We start from the raw sequence: 14,858 nt of genomic DNA on the forward strand, positions 1-14,858 counted from the left end.
GGGGGCAACAGACCTACAGTAGTTCCCTTCACATCCATTCACAGCTTTTCCTTGTCAAGTTTAAGTTGTTACGATGGAGGTAGGGAATGAAGCCATTTCTCTCAGCGTGAGTTAGCCTGAAGATGCAGTGAGGGAAACTGGAAAGCATGCAGCATTTGTTCAGGGCAACATGAACAAAACTGAGCCTGGGTGGTGGGGTAGGAGCATGGAGCAGATGGTATATGAAAAAGAACCAGGAAGATACAAGAGGTCTAAATAACTGATCAAAGTTTAATACATTAAAACCAGATATTTATCACTTTTATATTGCATTTGCCATTTCTGAACAATACAAAGTAGAGGCAAATAGTGACACTTCATAAAAATGTTGAGTCCCCATTCCCTTCCCTAAGACCCAGCCTCCCTCAAATATTCCCTCCCATCCCCTACAGAACTCTGTCCTGAAAAAAACACTTAAATACATCATAAATAGTAAATTATGAAAAAAAAATAGCAAGAATTGTTTTTTTCCTTCTTGTAAAAAAGAACATGGCAGCAAAGACAGGCAGCCAGAAACCGGCTGGGGGTGTCTAATATAGACAGTTACTTAAGGTATGGGCTAACCTACTATCAAGGTAGGGTGGGAAGGAGAGGGGATAGTATGGGAATTCAACAATCTGCCTGAGATGCCAGGCCCCCTTAATCCCCCGACAGGAGTAGGAGGATCACATTGAGAACCACACTCTTGGAGATGGGGAGGAAAAGGATTACATAGCCCCCATTTCCAAGTTCTCTGCATGAAGGGAGGGGGCAGGGCATGTGGCACAACAATGACCTCACCGAGGCAAGAATCTGCTGGCTCCCCATGAGTTTAAGAGAATATTCTCTAGCTCACAGATATGGACTGCCCGTTAAACAGACACAGGCGTCCCCCTCTTCGCCTCAGCTCCAGGAACAGCAGAACACTGTTGGAAAAGGTAGGAAGAGCAAAGAAGAAACTTCCTTTGGAGAAGGATCTAAATTCATTTGATAAGTCTTTATATTTAGAAAAACAACCAAAATACATTTCAAATTGCAAAACAGTAATAATCATTATAGCCTGGCAGTGAGTAGGGTGCTGCTTAGGAAGGGCTCTGATCTATCCCCATGACTGCCCCCCAGTTTTAAAAAAAGGAGTAAAGATTACCCCATGTCCCACTCTCTCCATTCCTTCAGCCTTAAGAAATTCATCCAGAGAGGAGGAGTTAAAGAGGAGCTGCTCCTGGCAGAGCAATCACCACACATCTGTTTCTCAAACACCAGCACTCTTCTGAGGGAACCCTATGAATTGCCATCTCTCCAACACTTCTGGAGTTTTCATCTGAAACTGTCTGGCTTGAAATTGTATGCTGTCTGTGCACTATTTTTTCTTTTCCCCTTTTAAGGAAAAAAAGAAGAAGATTGGGAGGTGGTTAAATACCCTTACTCCCCGAAAAACCTTTACAAAGATTACAGGGTCTTCTTCCAGAGAGAAAGAGCTGAGGTGGGGATAATGTGCCAGCCAGTCTGTCCTGAGGAAATTAAGAGTCCAGCTCCTAGTGAAAGGTAGATGAGGGGGATGAAAATCACCAAGTCCAGCAACCCCACTTCCAGCAGGAAGAATGGGGGGTTGAAAAAATTCAATTGTAGAAGCCAAGGTTGGCCAGTTGAAAATTCATGCCACCCAACTCAGGAGTGGAGAGGATGCAGCTGTCCTCAACTGTCCGAGGCACTAATGCCCACTCATGAGGAAGGGGAAGGAGGAGAGGGTCTTCTTCGGGAAGGAGATGGAGAGCTCCCCTAGTCTCCATTACACTCCTTTTTTGACGACCAAGAAGAAGACGACTCAGCACTGCTGGGACAAGGGCTGACATCTTGGAATCACAGAGATGGCAGAATCTTGTTCCAGGTCTTCTGAGATTTTTTGCTCACTGAAAAAGGAAAGAGTGTAAAGTTAAGGATGTGGAGTAAGAAATAAGGAGGTAGGAATGGAATTCAAGTTAATTTCAACCTGGCTGGCAGAGTTAAGAAATTTTCTATCTCAGCCTCAGCTTCCAAGTACAAGGTACCAAAAACATAAAATTTTAAAAAGCAAGATTTAGGGGGCACCCAGTCCCTTTAACCTTGCCAATTAACTCCTTGCTCCACTCCATCAGTGATCCTTTTTATACCCTTCAAAGCTTTCACCTCCCCCACATCCCAGACACTCACATGAGTGAACTCTGACTCTGCGACTTCAAGCTTTTCCAAGAGGGTTGAACTAACAGGAGATAAAAAATGGAGGCGGAGAGAAGAATTAGAAGATAAAAAAGAAAAGAGACTCTCCTCTCAAGTCAAATCTCATACTGCTTCTCCACATTTCACTTCAGAATCAATTTAGGATTCAGAAAGAGGCTAAGAAGCTACTAGATTTAGAAGTACATTATTTTAATTAACTATTTAGTTTCTTGAGTGCTATAACTTATTTCCTAATACCTCTCTCTTCTGTCTTCAATCCCCAGGTGTGGTAGACACCCAATGATCACTGCTGCCTGATATTCATGCCACTGTGTAATTCTCTCCTCTTGAGTGTGGGCTGGATTTTAGTGACTTTCTTCTAGTGAACAGAATGCAGAATAAGTGATGGAATCTCTCTTCTGGGATTAGGTTACAAAAAGAGTGTAGCTTCCTCTTGGGCACATGCTCTCTCACTTGTTTGCTCCGAGGGAAACTAGCTGCCATGCTGTGAGCTGCCCTATGGAGAGGACCATGTGACAAGGAAATGAGGGAGTATCATGGCCAACAGCCAGCAAGGAACTAAGCCCTCAGTCCAACAGCCTTGCAAGGAACTGAATCTCGCCAACAACCACATAAGCCTGCTTGGAAGCTGATCCTTCCCTGGGTAAGCCTTCGGATGAGACCACTGCCTTGGCTGACAGCTTGACTGCAACCACCTGAGAGACCCTGAGCCAAAGGCACCCAGCTTAGGCACACCTAGACTCCTTTATTTTTTTTATTTTTTTTTTTTTTGTGAGGAAGATCAGCCCTGAGCGAACATCCGTGCTAATCCTCCTCTTTTTGCTGAGGAAGATGGGCTCTGAGCTAACATCTGTTGCCAATCCTCCTCCTTTTTTTTTCCCCCCAAAGCCCCAGTGGATAGTTGTATTTCATAGTTGCACATCCTTCTAGTTGCTGTATGTGGGACTCGGCCTCAGCGTGGCCGGAGAAGCGGTGCGTCAGTGCGTGCCCAGGATCCGAACCCAGGCTGCCAGTAGCGGAGCACACGCACTTAACCGCTAAGCCACGGGGCTGGCCCACACCTAGATTCTTAAGCCACATAAAATCTGAGATAATAAATGTTTGTTGTTTTTAGCTGCTAAGTTATGGGGTAATTTATTACACAACAATAGATAATATAGATTTTTTTTTTTTTTTATTCAGTTTTTTTTCCCCCCAAAGCCCCAGTAGATAGTTGTATGTCATAGGTTCACATCCTTCTAGTTGCTGTACATGGGACTCGGCCTCGCGTTGGACGGAGAAGTGGTGCCTCGGGGCGCTCCCGGGATCCGAACCCGGGCCGCCAGCATCAGAGCGCGGGCACTTAACCGCTAAGCCACGGAGCCGGCCCCGATAATATAGATTTTTATACCTGAAAGTGAAGTGCTGCTACAATAAAAATCTGAAATGTGGAAGTGGCATTGGAAGAGGGAAGTAGGCTTTAAGGAGAGTTTTAGTGAAAGTTTAAAACTGCCATGAATATACTGTAAAATTTTAGACTTAATTTAAGGGGAGGTTGCCAATGTGGGCTTTAAGGAAAGCGAGAATAATCTTATTGGAAATTTAAAGAAAGGGGATCCTTATAATGTAGTGGAACAAAGTTTAGCATTATGTCATATGCAGTTACATGGAAAAGCAGAGTATGTGCCTAATAAACTGCGTGACCTAGCTAAGGAGATTTCTAAGTGAATTGCTGAAGGTGCCACCTGGTTTCTTCTTAATGCTTACAGTAAGATACGAGAGAAGAAAAATAAATTAAGGGAAGGACTATTAAACAAAAAGAAGGCAGGACTTGATGGTTTGAAAATTCTGAGCCTCTCCAGATAGCAAACAAGGCTAAAATTAAGAAGTGGCTTTCTAAGCAAGGATAAAATCCAGGCACTGCCAGGAAAATGTGGTCTAAAGATGAAGCCAAAGGTATGACTGTAAAACATTTTTTAAGACTCAGAAAAATCAAAGTTGGTGCCTCAGGGTACTACTCAGTCATACAAAAGGCCATTCAACAAGATTAAGGGACTGTCTCAGATCCTCTCAACTTAATAGGATCTCTAAGAAGCACAAGGCTTATCAAAAAGGTATTTTCGAGTGTGGCTTTTGTCTAATGGAGTGAATCCCAATGAGATTCACAGGAAGCCCACAAAATCTTTGAGGGTATTATATCAGCAAAAACATTACTGGCTTGGACTGAATGGGAAACAGTGCAAAACAAAAAGAGACCATTGGACTCCCGAAATTCTACTGGCAAGAAGCAAGCTGAGACAACTACTCAGCTGCAAACACATTCTAGTTTTCATGAAAAAGGAAGACTCAAAAGGCAAAACCAAGAGTACAAAGGGTGGAGCCAAGAACCGTGGGGAATTATTCCCATACTTTGAGACCTGATCAAAGAAACTCCAGCATTTGCTGGATTTTGGACTAGCTATGGATCAGTGACTCCTCTGTGCCTCAAATCTTCTCTTTTTGTAGAGGAATGTGTATAGTGGATATCTAATGTCTGTCTCACCACTACATGCTGGGTGTGTGGGGGAGAAGACAGCTTGTCTCTTTAATTTCACAGATCCACAGGTTGAGAGGAACTGTACTCAAGGAACAACACTTGGGAAACTCCTCCAAACCGGGACCTAATTTAGATGACAAAATTCTGGTCTTTGAGCCGATGCTGTAATGGGATGCGACTTTTAGAGACCATGGGAGGGAATGAATGTATTTTGCACATGGAAGGATATGAATCATTGTGGGCCAGAAGGCAGACTGTGACAGGCAACTTCTAAGTTGGCCCCCAATGATCTCTGCTTCCTGATATTCATACTCTTGTGTAATCCCTTCCTCTTAAGTGTAGGCTAGATTTAGTGAATAGAATGCAGTACAGGTGACAGGATGTCAATTCTGAGATTAGGCTACAAAAAGTAACCCAAAGTGTGGCTTCTGCTTAGGAGCATGCACTCTCACCTGGTTACTCTGAGGGAAGCCAGCTGCCATGTTCTGAGTTGTTCTATGGAGAGGGCCACATGGCAAAGAACTGAGGGAAGCCCCCAGCCAGCAAGGAAAAGGCCCTCAGTCCAGCAACCCACAATGAACTGGATCTTGCCAATAACCTCATAAATGAGGTTAGAAGTGAAGCCTCTCAGCTGAGCCTCCAGACAAGACCCTAGTCCTGGCCAACAGCTTGACTACCAACTCATGAAAGACTCTGCGCCAGAAGACCCAGCTAAGCTACACCCGGATTCCTGACTCACAGAAACTGTGATATATGTTTGTTATTTTAACACACTAAGTTTTGGGGTAATTTATTATGATGGAATAGATAATTAACACATCAGCTAACAAAATTAAATCACAATCTTTACACTGGATCCTTTTGAAAGATTGTTCATTGTCTTCACTGCCCAGGAATCTTTTCAGCCTTAAATCCTAAGCTGAGAGTTCTAACCTAACATACCAGGAGATGAAGGGTTAGTTGGGGTATTCTGACTGAGTATCAGAAAAGTCTGCACATAAAGGATTCCTCCCACCCCCTAAAGATGCAGAGATGTTGACACACTTTTCCAAATCACTAAAGATGAACTTAGGAAGGTGAACCTGCAAAAATCTAGTGAAGAGCAAAAGACAAACAATGATCTCAGGAAAAAACAGAATTATGGAGGTTCCCAAGGACCTGAAGAGAGAGAGATGACAAGATTATATGGAGAAAGGGGCCAAGGAACCAACCTTGTAGTTAGCATTTGCAAAGTCTCTCCAACTACAGGTGAGAGAGAGGGGTCAGGAATAGTCGAGACCTCACTGATTTTCTCCAAAGGTGGAGTCTGAGGTAAAACATCAGGACGACCGAAGTGGACGCCTGGAAAAAAGAAAGGGGAAGAAAATCAATAAATAAAAAAGAAGAGAAAATGGGGTGGGGCAAATATAGGGAAAAATACATAGCTACTTGGCTTTTCCTGGACAGGAATGGGGAGTAGAGGTCCTAGGCAGATAAAATAGGGCTCAGAAGGAAGGGAGGGAGTGTGCAATCACATGGGGACCCAAGCCCTGGCGCTGACCTGGCTCCACTTCCGCCTTTGTTGTCACTTGTGCCTTGTGTTCCCCAGAGACCGATGGCTGGTAAGTAATGCAGGAGTTGCCGCTGGGGCCTGATCGCCGAGAAAAAGATGAGCCAGACCGAAACTTTTTGGAAGGAGAAGGCTTCACTTCAAAAGGGAAAGAGAAAGCCTACTTAGCACCCAACTCAGAAACCGTCACCATGACATAGACACAAATTGCTAGCATCCCCAACACAAACCCAAAGTTGTTCTGCAAAGCAGGAAGAAGGGTTAATGTCAACAGAGATGAGCTTTGTGAACTACTCTTCAGAGGAGGGGGCGTCTCAGTTCACTTCACTTTGGAAAGAAGCAGAAAACCTAGAGGAAAGGAGACACATACATATCTCTCCCCTCCTACTAACCTTGATGGCTTTGCTTCCACCTCTATTCCATAATTCCCTTGTTCTTTAATAGTCTCCTTCAGTTAAACCTGACAGATGACCCCTTCACTCTACATCCTCATAGCACTTACGCAAACAACATTATGATGATACTTTACACTCGTTTACATATCACTCTGAAAAGACTTTGAAAGGATTTTCCCATGTTTCTTAAGACTGTCTGGCATGCCTAAGTCTTCTCCGTCTCACTGAGGGACAACTGATGCCTATGATGAGGAGATGAGGGAAACAGGAGCGGAAATTTGCCATTAGCAGCAGCATGGAAGGTTTGGAAAGAACATTGGCACTTCCCAACCAAGAAAGTTGAGGGAAGAGATTAAGAACACCTGCTAAGCAGAAATCAGTAAATGCTTCTCCAACCATTTGATCCTAGTCTAAGAACTCCTTGGCATTGGGGATATGGATGGAAAACAGAACACTGGTAATAACCTTGCCTATCTCTGTCCATAAAAGTCTGCCTCTGCTTAACTCAGCCTGTGGCATGGATCCTACACCCACAACTACACATTTTTTTGCAATCCCACCAATTTCCCAGAAATACCTGTCACCTCAATGACACAGGCAGGGAGAGCCAGGGGGAAAGCAGCAACTTGGAAACGACTGGGACAGACAGAGTGACTGACAAAAGGATAGGCAGCAGCTCTCACAGGATGTGAGTAGAGCAGGAGAGGCCTCTGGCTTTGGCAGTTCCCTGACAGAGATGTCCTGCCCCCCATTTCTTGGATTAAAGGAGCCATTGGGGGGTCATCTGGTAGAAGCCACTTACAGGGGATCTTCTTGAACACTGTGTTGCACATGAAGCGCTGGAACCGTTCAGCATAGAAGCCTGGGCGATGGACTGATACAGTGTCCTGCAGAGTAGAAGAGATGGCTGCAGAGTTAGAGAGGAGGAGGCCCAGCAAGTGGACCTTCTAGTCCAAGGGTCATTTTCCCCTAGGCTGAGACCCTAGTAGAAGGGTAGAACCCACAAATGAAATAAGATAAGAAATAAAGACGAAACTGAGGAGGCAAATCAGATGTGAGAGAAGCAGAATGAGAGCCTCTAGCTGACTGCTACTCACCCCATCATGTACCAGAGCTTTCCAAGAGTGCTCCAACTTCTTAACAAACCTGCCAAGAAAAACGTATATCATGCATTCAGTTTTTAAATGAATGACCTTACAGTTTTCTATTTTAGGGAATTAAACGGGCAATGGTAATAGAACAACTTAAAAAGACAGAAGCTGGGCAAGCACTCCCACTACTATGCTGGCTTTCCAACAAACAGACATGGTAGTGCTATTCGGCATGGAGAGGAAAGCTGTTTCTAGGTAAGTCAATTATCCTCCCATGGGAAAAGAGTAGCTAATATGTCCCTGGCAAGTCAGAAACAGGAATATTTATTGTAAAAGGAGAGCTAAAGGGATAGATGGGCAAGCCTGGAAGAGGGGAGTTAAAATTAAATGCTAATACTCTAAGTCAGTGAATCAAATACTGTCCAGTCCTCATTAGTACCTGAAACCTTACAGGAGCAAAAAACATTTCCAGCTCCTCCCTCACCAACACTTCACTGACTCTTAGTTCCACAGGGTAATACTTTTCACAGAACACAGTGACCCATTTGTTTTTCCTCCATGAAAAAGAGGAACATGTTTCCAGCTCTATCCCAATGTGGAGTATGACTCATCTCATAAGTTTTTCACAAAGAGCCAGACAGATGCCATATTTTACCCTGGTGCTTCTGAGGACTGACTCAGCTTTCCACAGAGGCATATGTCATGTTTGGGGAGGTGATGGGGTAAGGAAGCTAGGAGACAGGCAAAATCAAGGAAATAAACCACCATTTGAAAGCTAATGAGATTAAGCAGTCAGATTGCAACTCATTTTTTCTTCAGGAAGAATTCGGTGACAAACCCATCTAAAAGAGAAACGTAACTGGTCATTCTGCATCCACTCTGCCCCATAAGTTGGGATCCATCCATATGCTCCTCACCTGTAAGACTGCAGAATGTCAATGATCCCAATATAAAGCAGCAGCCTTTCCCCTTTACTATTCCGGGCAGGGATGCCACCCATACTGGGGACGACAAGAAGAAAAGAGTAAGAAGATCTTTTGGCTAGCAGGTAAAGGCTTCTCCCAAACTTGAGTCAAAATCAGGGTATGGAACTGAGACCTAAACATAACTGTCTCATCTTCCATAAACTGGGGAAGAGTGAGAGCCTTCCTCCAACCCCAAGAACTACTCTGAATATGTATTATAACTTCTTTCTCTCCAAATCTCATTTGCCTGCCTTTCCCACCCCAACTCCACCAAAGATAATCTAAAATCACCCCTACTCAGCAATTTTGGGAATGCTCCCTCAATTAACTCTAAACTTCCTGAGTACTTTCATGTTTTAATTTATGCCCACTAAGACATTCTTCTTGAGAATCATCTTGAAGGCTACCTTAAAAATGAAACCACCTAAAAAACATTTATGGTACTTTAGTAACTATACTTCCTTGATAGATCCATGATGATAAGATGCCTTCCATAAAGAAGTCTATAATAAATTGTTTCTGATGAAGTTCTAACATGATTTGCAGACATATGTCTAAGACTCTGAGTATACTTAAAAAGTCTTTTAATTTTGAATCTCTCTCCTTCCAGATGTACTACAAACCCCAAATTTAAGACACCTTTCCTTTTATATTAAGCAAGCTCATTCTACAATTCTGTAAGCATTAATGACGTTGACCTAACTGCTGAATCAAGGCTACTCCTTCCTAGCAGCTGGGTCCCTCCCTCGGGAAAAAATGTTGTGAGACTATGCTCTCCTTCCTGGTGCCCCTGAGCTTACTCACTAGTCATCGGTCTCCATGGTGCCACCTCGCCGAGCCTCGCCCTGGATAGATTCCATGGCTGTGGAATAGAGAGCCTTTTGGGGGGCTGGTCTGCGAGTGTCAACTGAGTGTTGTGCTTCATTGCCTAAGGGCTCTCGTTGTGCATGATCTATGTTATGGATTGACATCAAGAGGCTATAGTCCATTATCTTGAAGCTCTGCAGCACCTAACAGAAGGAAAAAACATGATGTGAGTCTGGGAGGCATGAGGAGTTTTTTCAGGATCTCACAGCTTTCCTGATCCAATTATCCGCCAGGGCTAACCACAGGATTATCCTTTGCTCCTCCTACTCCTTGAAGAAGAATACATTAACTGTCTCTGGTCGCTCTTCATTTATATTCCCCTCAGCTTTCTTTAAGGAAATACAAATGAGGCCACTGCCTAAGCCACAAGACCCTCTTTGTTCTTTCCTTATATCTCTTCATGAAAAGAGCATTATATTCTCAAGGGAACAAAGAATACATATTTGTGCTGTAAAGACCCGCAAGGAGGGTCTGGTAAAAGTACACTTTGTGATAGAGCAGATCTGTTGTAAGACCTTACATGACCAGCTTCAATTCAGTTCAATATTTACTGAATCCCTACCATCTGTAGGCACTGTGCCTGCTTATAGGGATATAAAGATACTTAAGAGAGTTTCTGTCCTCAAGAATACTGTAATTTAGGAAGGGAAACAAATGTAAAAATAAATACAATACAGTCTAATATGTGCAACAACAGAAGTGCTTACATGATTGAGAAGTAGTATAGAGGAGGTCAGGAAGTAATACATAAATAGGTTTATGGAGGATAAATTAGAGAGAAATTAAGTCTAAGTAAATAAAGGAAGGAAAGACTATTGCAAGGCCTAGAGGCATGAAACAGCATGTTACGTGCAGGGAGGTTTAATTTGGTACTGCTAGAACATAAAATGCAAAGGATAAGATTACAGAAGTTGGTAGGGGCAAGACAATGACAGGCCTGACGATGACAGGTGTCATATTAAGAAGCCTAGACTGTATCCTATAGTTCTCAAACCTCTTTCCACCCCAGAACAGGGTAGGAAAGGGAATACCCCCACTAGTTCCAGTAGCTCACTTTGGTGATGCAGCTCAACCAAGGGTGTTTTGCTGGGTGGGTGAAGTAAGGGATGAAGAGAGTACAGGACCGATTCTTATGTATAGTTTGAAAAAAACTCTCTGCTCCACTAAGTCTCTAGTCCTTACAACCAAATTAAAATAGGCATTATCCTGGAAGCAGATGCAGAGTAGGCAAAGGAGGGCAAGGAGGGACAACACTACAGATTGAGTAGAACAAGATGATCTTACAAAAAAAACAATCAGAAATGTAGAAAAATCAGTAGGGAAAGGTGTCACAAAACCCAAAAGATATGTTAAGAAATTGGAAATAGTCAACTGTCAAATGCTGAGAAAATTCAAGGCAAGACTGAGAAGTACTCTATTTAGCATCTAGGTTGTCACTGGGGAGAGCAGTTCAATTTAATGGTGGGAGCAAAAGCCAGGAGACAGTGGGTTGAGGCAGGAATAGGAGAAGAGAAAGGAAAAGGAGAGAAGGAAGCATCATTAGAAGGATATGTTGAAAAAAATTCTCCTAACCTTAAAATAGAAGAGGTAAGCCTGTTTGTATGTCGAGAGAAAACAATCAGTAGAGACTGAAGCCAGAGGAGGGAAAGGAAGCAAGCTATGAAGTAGGATCCTCAAGAAATAGGAGGAAATAAATGTAGAGCACAAAGGGGACTGACCTGGAATAAGCCACCAAGTTGGAAAAAAAGCAGATTAAGGATGGTTAAGTGTAGGTATTTATAAATTGGTGATGGGGGCAGGACAAAGGGATGGAACAGAATAGAAAGTTGAGGTAGTTTGGTGAGAAACAAGGCTGGGGGATGGGAATGAGAAAATGATTTGAGGAGAGTGCCAACCATCTGAAATCTCTGCTGAGAGGAACAGGAAATGGACTGATGAGCAATACTGAGGGCCGAAATGGCGGTGGATATCATAAGTCTGCAGAGATGCTGGTGTGCATCCAGCATTTCCTCAGCAACACTCAGCTTCCAAGACATAAATTTGGATTTGGCAGGCAGGACCAAGATCTGAGGAATGATACTGCTGGTATGAAAATACGGAGAATGTATGATTATGAGGCCCAGGATAGGTAGAGAAGGAAATGAAGCCAGGCTGGGGAGGATAAACAGGGAGAAAGTAAAAATGTAAGGATATAGCAATGATCTAATGTAAGGGTTATTTGAAATGAAGTCTGGGACATATGGAGCTAAGGAACAGAGTCCCATCTCTCATAGATTTGATGCCTATGAACAACCAAGCTGTTTTAGTGATTGAGATTTTTGGTGTCTCAGAAACTCACCAAACAGTCGCGCTGCAGGGTCTTACACAGAGCATTGTACATGTCGGCATCCAAAAAGAGGCCATCAGGGATGTCTTGTAAGAAGTCCAGGTCTTTAAAGGTGGGGAGAGGCTTCTCTCGCTCTTTTTGGGAAGCCCGCCGTTTGTAGGTTGAGCCCTTGAGGTCATATTTGAGATGCATCTTGACCGACCGTGGTAAGAGATTGTTCATCACCACAATTCGAATGTTCTTACCACCTGCCTGTACACAGTACAGTCCATAGAATTTAGGGAGCAAAGTCCGAGGATTCTGGTTGAGGTTCTGAGGGTACAAAAGTAAAAAGAAGTAGAATAGCAAACTGGTTGATTTTTCAGTGAAACTCAAGGGCAAAAGTTGCCACTCATGTCTGCTACATGGGATTCAGGTACCATCTGTCTGCCTATAAGCCCACATCACATGTGTTTAAAATTTCTCAATGCATCTATCTCAATGATGGGATCACCACCAAGCAGAGTCACAGACCCTCCAATATAGTAATTAGTCATGATACTGAACATATGATGGATATAGTCTTTCAGAGAGGTTAAGAGAAGATAGCATTGAAAAAGTCTTAACCTTTAGCCCTCAGTATACAACATTCTTGCAGGTATGATGGGAAGCAAAGGAGAGTTCTCTAACTTCTCCAGAACCTCCAAGAGCAATCAGTCCGAGTATGATTGAATAGAGTACTATCAAGGGAAGTTGTTTAAACAACCTCATTCCCCAATCTAGGAGATGGACTAAGAATGGAAAACAAAATCATCATTTAATTCTGCCTTTGGGTAGGATAGCCTAAGCCAAATAACACTTAAGATAGGACAGATAAACAAAACCCCTTTTAGCCATAAAGAGGCAAAAGAGATGGGGCAAAACACACAAAAACAAACTATGTTCTTTTTTTTTGGCGAGAAGATCAGCCCTGTGCTAACATCTGCCAATCCTCCTCTTTTTTTGGCTGAGGAAGACTGGCCCTGGGCTAACATCTGTGCCCATCTTCCTCTACTTTACATGGGACACCACCACAGCATGGCCTGCCAAGCATTGCATCAGTGCTCGCCCGGGATCCGAACCGGCGAACCCCAGGCCGCCGCAGTGGAGTGCAAGCACTTAACTTCTTGCGCCACTGGCTGGCCCAAACTATGTTCTTAAGACAGAAGCACTGGCATTGTTGTGCCCCACTGAAGACAGCCTCCCCAGCCTTGTCTAGGAGTGGAGTAGGCAGCACACACAACCAGCGCTCCTCTTCCCCTCACCATGTAGTATCCTGGAAGCAGCTTCTGGAGAAACTCCGCCTCTTTATGTTGGACCGTTTTAATGATGAATTCGTCGTCGCTGGACACATAGAAGAGGGAACCACTAGCCCCAGAGCTGCAGAGTTCAATCAGCGGCTCACTGCAGAGGGAGTACTGGGGCCCAGAGAGAAGAGAACAAGAAGTTCAGAGATACCACGGCCTGCTCAATCAGAAATCAAGTACAGATGCAACTCTAAAGAAAAACTAGAGCAAGACTGTGGGGACAGAGCATCTTCCTTTGGGAGTATCCCTCAGATACTAGACTCATAGGCTCCTGAGATCCAGAAGCTTACCAAGTAATCATCAGGTCGGATACCAAATAACTCCCGAAAATAGCGGAAGGCAACAGGTGCATAAGTCTTGAACCGAAAGTCATTGTAGTGATGAGCAGGGGTCAGGTTGCTTCCTTCACTGTGGGGTTAAATAGAAGAAGCCATAACTTACCAGTCCCTGTCACCCAGGGAGTCCACCCTGGGAAGACATTCAGAGTCACCCAGAAGCAGGTCAATACATCCCTCCTGAGAGAACCAGAGGGATTAGATGAGTCAGTTACTTAGTGGAGCAAAAGCACAATATGGGGATTAAGACACAGGCACAGAGAATCACACTGCCTCCTACGCAATGCATTGAATTGTTTAGGGCTCACTCCACAGGCCAGAGGCTCATGGAAGCATCCAAAGGACAGCATCTGCTCTCCAAATTCCCCAGTCCCACATCACCTTGATTACGACCAGGTTAAGGATTGGTCTAATGCCTAAATTAGACCTAACCCCTAAAACTGGTTGATATGAAAAAGCTGTATTTCCCAGGATGTTCTCCTGAACATTAACCTCTGTACCTGGGGAAGAAGATGCTCTCCACCACGTAGAAGTCTTGCATGAGGACATCACGCTCTGGTTTGGTACTCAGACTCCCCACAGTGTGAGTAATGCCTAACTGGATGGCACCTTTCAAGGCTGATGAGGTCGTCTGAGAAACAAGAGAATGAGAGGAAAGTTTCTACTATTAAATCTGATCACAGCAATAAGTCAAGAGGGAAGAGCCAGAAGGAGCACTCAAAAGCAAACGCCCTTCTAGTAGTTCAGACTAAACTGGGGCAATCCAGTTTCCCCATCTCCATGCTTTACATGGCAGTTAAGCCCGGCAAAGATTGGAAGGGCATGAAGATACACAGTAGCAAAGGTAGGACTATCCAAACCAGCCTCAGCTAGGCAGGTATTCCCTCCTATCTATATCTATATTTGGAAAACACATTATATTGAGAGAACAACCTTAGGTCTCAGTCCAAACGTTCCTGCCCTCAGACTATCTGGGGCCCTCCAAACATTTTATTCATCTAATATAGACTACGACTAAAATTAATTGACATTCTGATTGACTACCTAGCTACAGAAGCTTCAGATCTCTAAGGCAGGGCCTGACTGGGTGTGCTAAGAACAACAGAGAGGCAAAAAAAGCTCCTAACTGAGGAAAGCCTGAAAGACTCAAATTATTTCTGAGAGAAGTATTTAGATTTAAAATTATCCTACTATGGTCAAAACACGAATACAATGGGGCTGGCCCAGTGGCACAAGCGGTTAAGGGCGCGTGACC

General features: G+C 43.8%; 1 protein-coding gene across 6 annotated transcripts in view; it reads right to left on the reverse strand.

The window, feature by feature from the left end:
* Positions 1 to 250: 250 nt before the first annotated feature.
* The window catches only part of PIP5K1A (phosphatidylinositol-4-phosphate 5-kinase type 1 alpha), a 36,756-nt gene continuing 22,148 nt past the window's right edge, over positions 251 to 14,858 (reverse strand). Inside the window, exons 4-15 of one of the 6 annotated variants that reach the window (XM_004435996.3) lie at positions 14,104 to 14,234; positions 13,559 to 13,676; positions 13,227 to 13,379; positions 11,956 to 12,255; positions 9,555 to 9,760; positions 8,703 to 8,786; positions 7,792 to 7,840; positions 7,497 to 7,581; positions 6,291 to 6,437; positions 5,962 to 6,091; positions 2,209 to 2,257; positions 251 to 1,928 (exon numbers count right to left, since the gene is read on the reverse strand). In XM_004435996.3, coding sequence (XP_004436053.1) covers positions 1,926 to 1,928; positions 2,209 to 2,257; positions 5,962 to 6,091; positions 6,291 to 6,437; positions 7,497 to 7,581; positions 7,792 to 7,840; positions 8,703 to 8,786; positions 9,555 to 9,760; positions 11,956 to 12,255; positions 13,227 to 13,379; positions 13,559 to 13,676; positions 14,104 to 14,234 — 1,455 coding nt within the window. In that variant the 3' untranslated portion in view covers positions 251 to 1,925. The remainder of the gene's footprint in view (positions 1,929 to 2,208; positions 2,258 to 5,961; positions 6,092 to 6,290; positions 6,438 to 7,496; positions 7,582 to 7,791; positions 7,841 to 8,702; positions 8,787 to 9,554; positions 9,761 to 11,955; positions 12,256 to 13,226; positions 13,380 to 13,558; positions 13,677 to 14,103; positions 14,235 to 14,858) is intronic. The other 5 variants (XM_004435998.3, XM_087443468.1, XM_087443475.1 and 2 more) reach the window with 5 other exon arrangements.

Source organism: Ceratotherium simum, chromosome 2 (assembly GCF_057802395.1).
Source record: "Ceratotherium simum simum isolate JZ-2026a chromosome 2, ASM5780239v1, whole genome shotgun sequence".
Classification (NCBI taxonomy): Eukaryota; Metazoa; Chordata; class Mammalia; order Perissodactyla; family Rhinocerotidae; genus Ceratotherium; species Ceratotherium simum.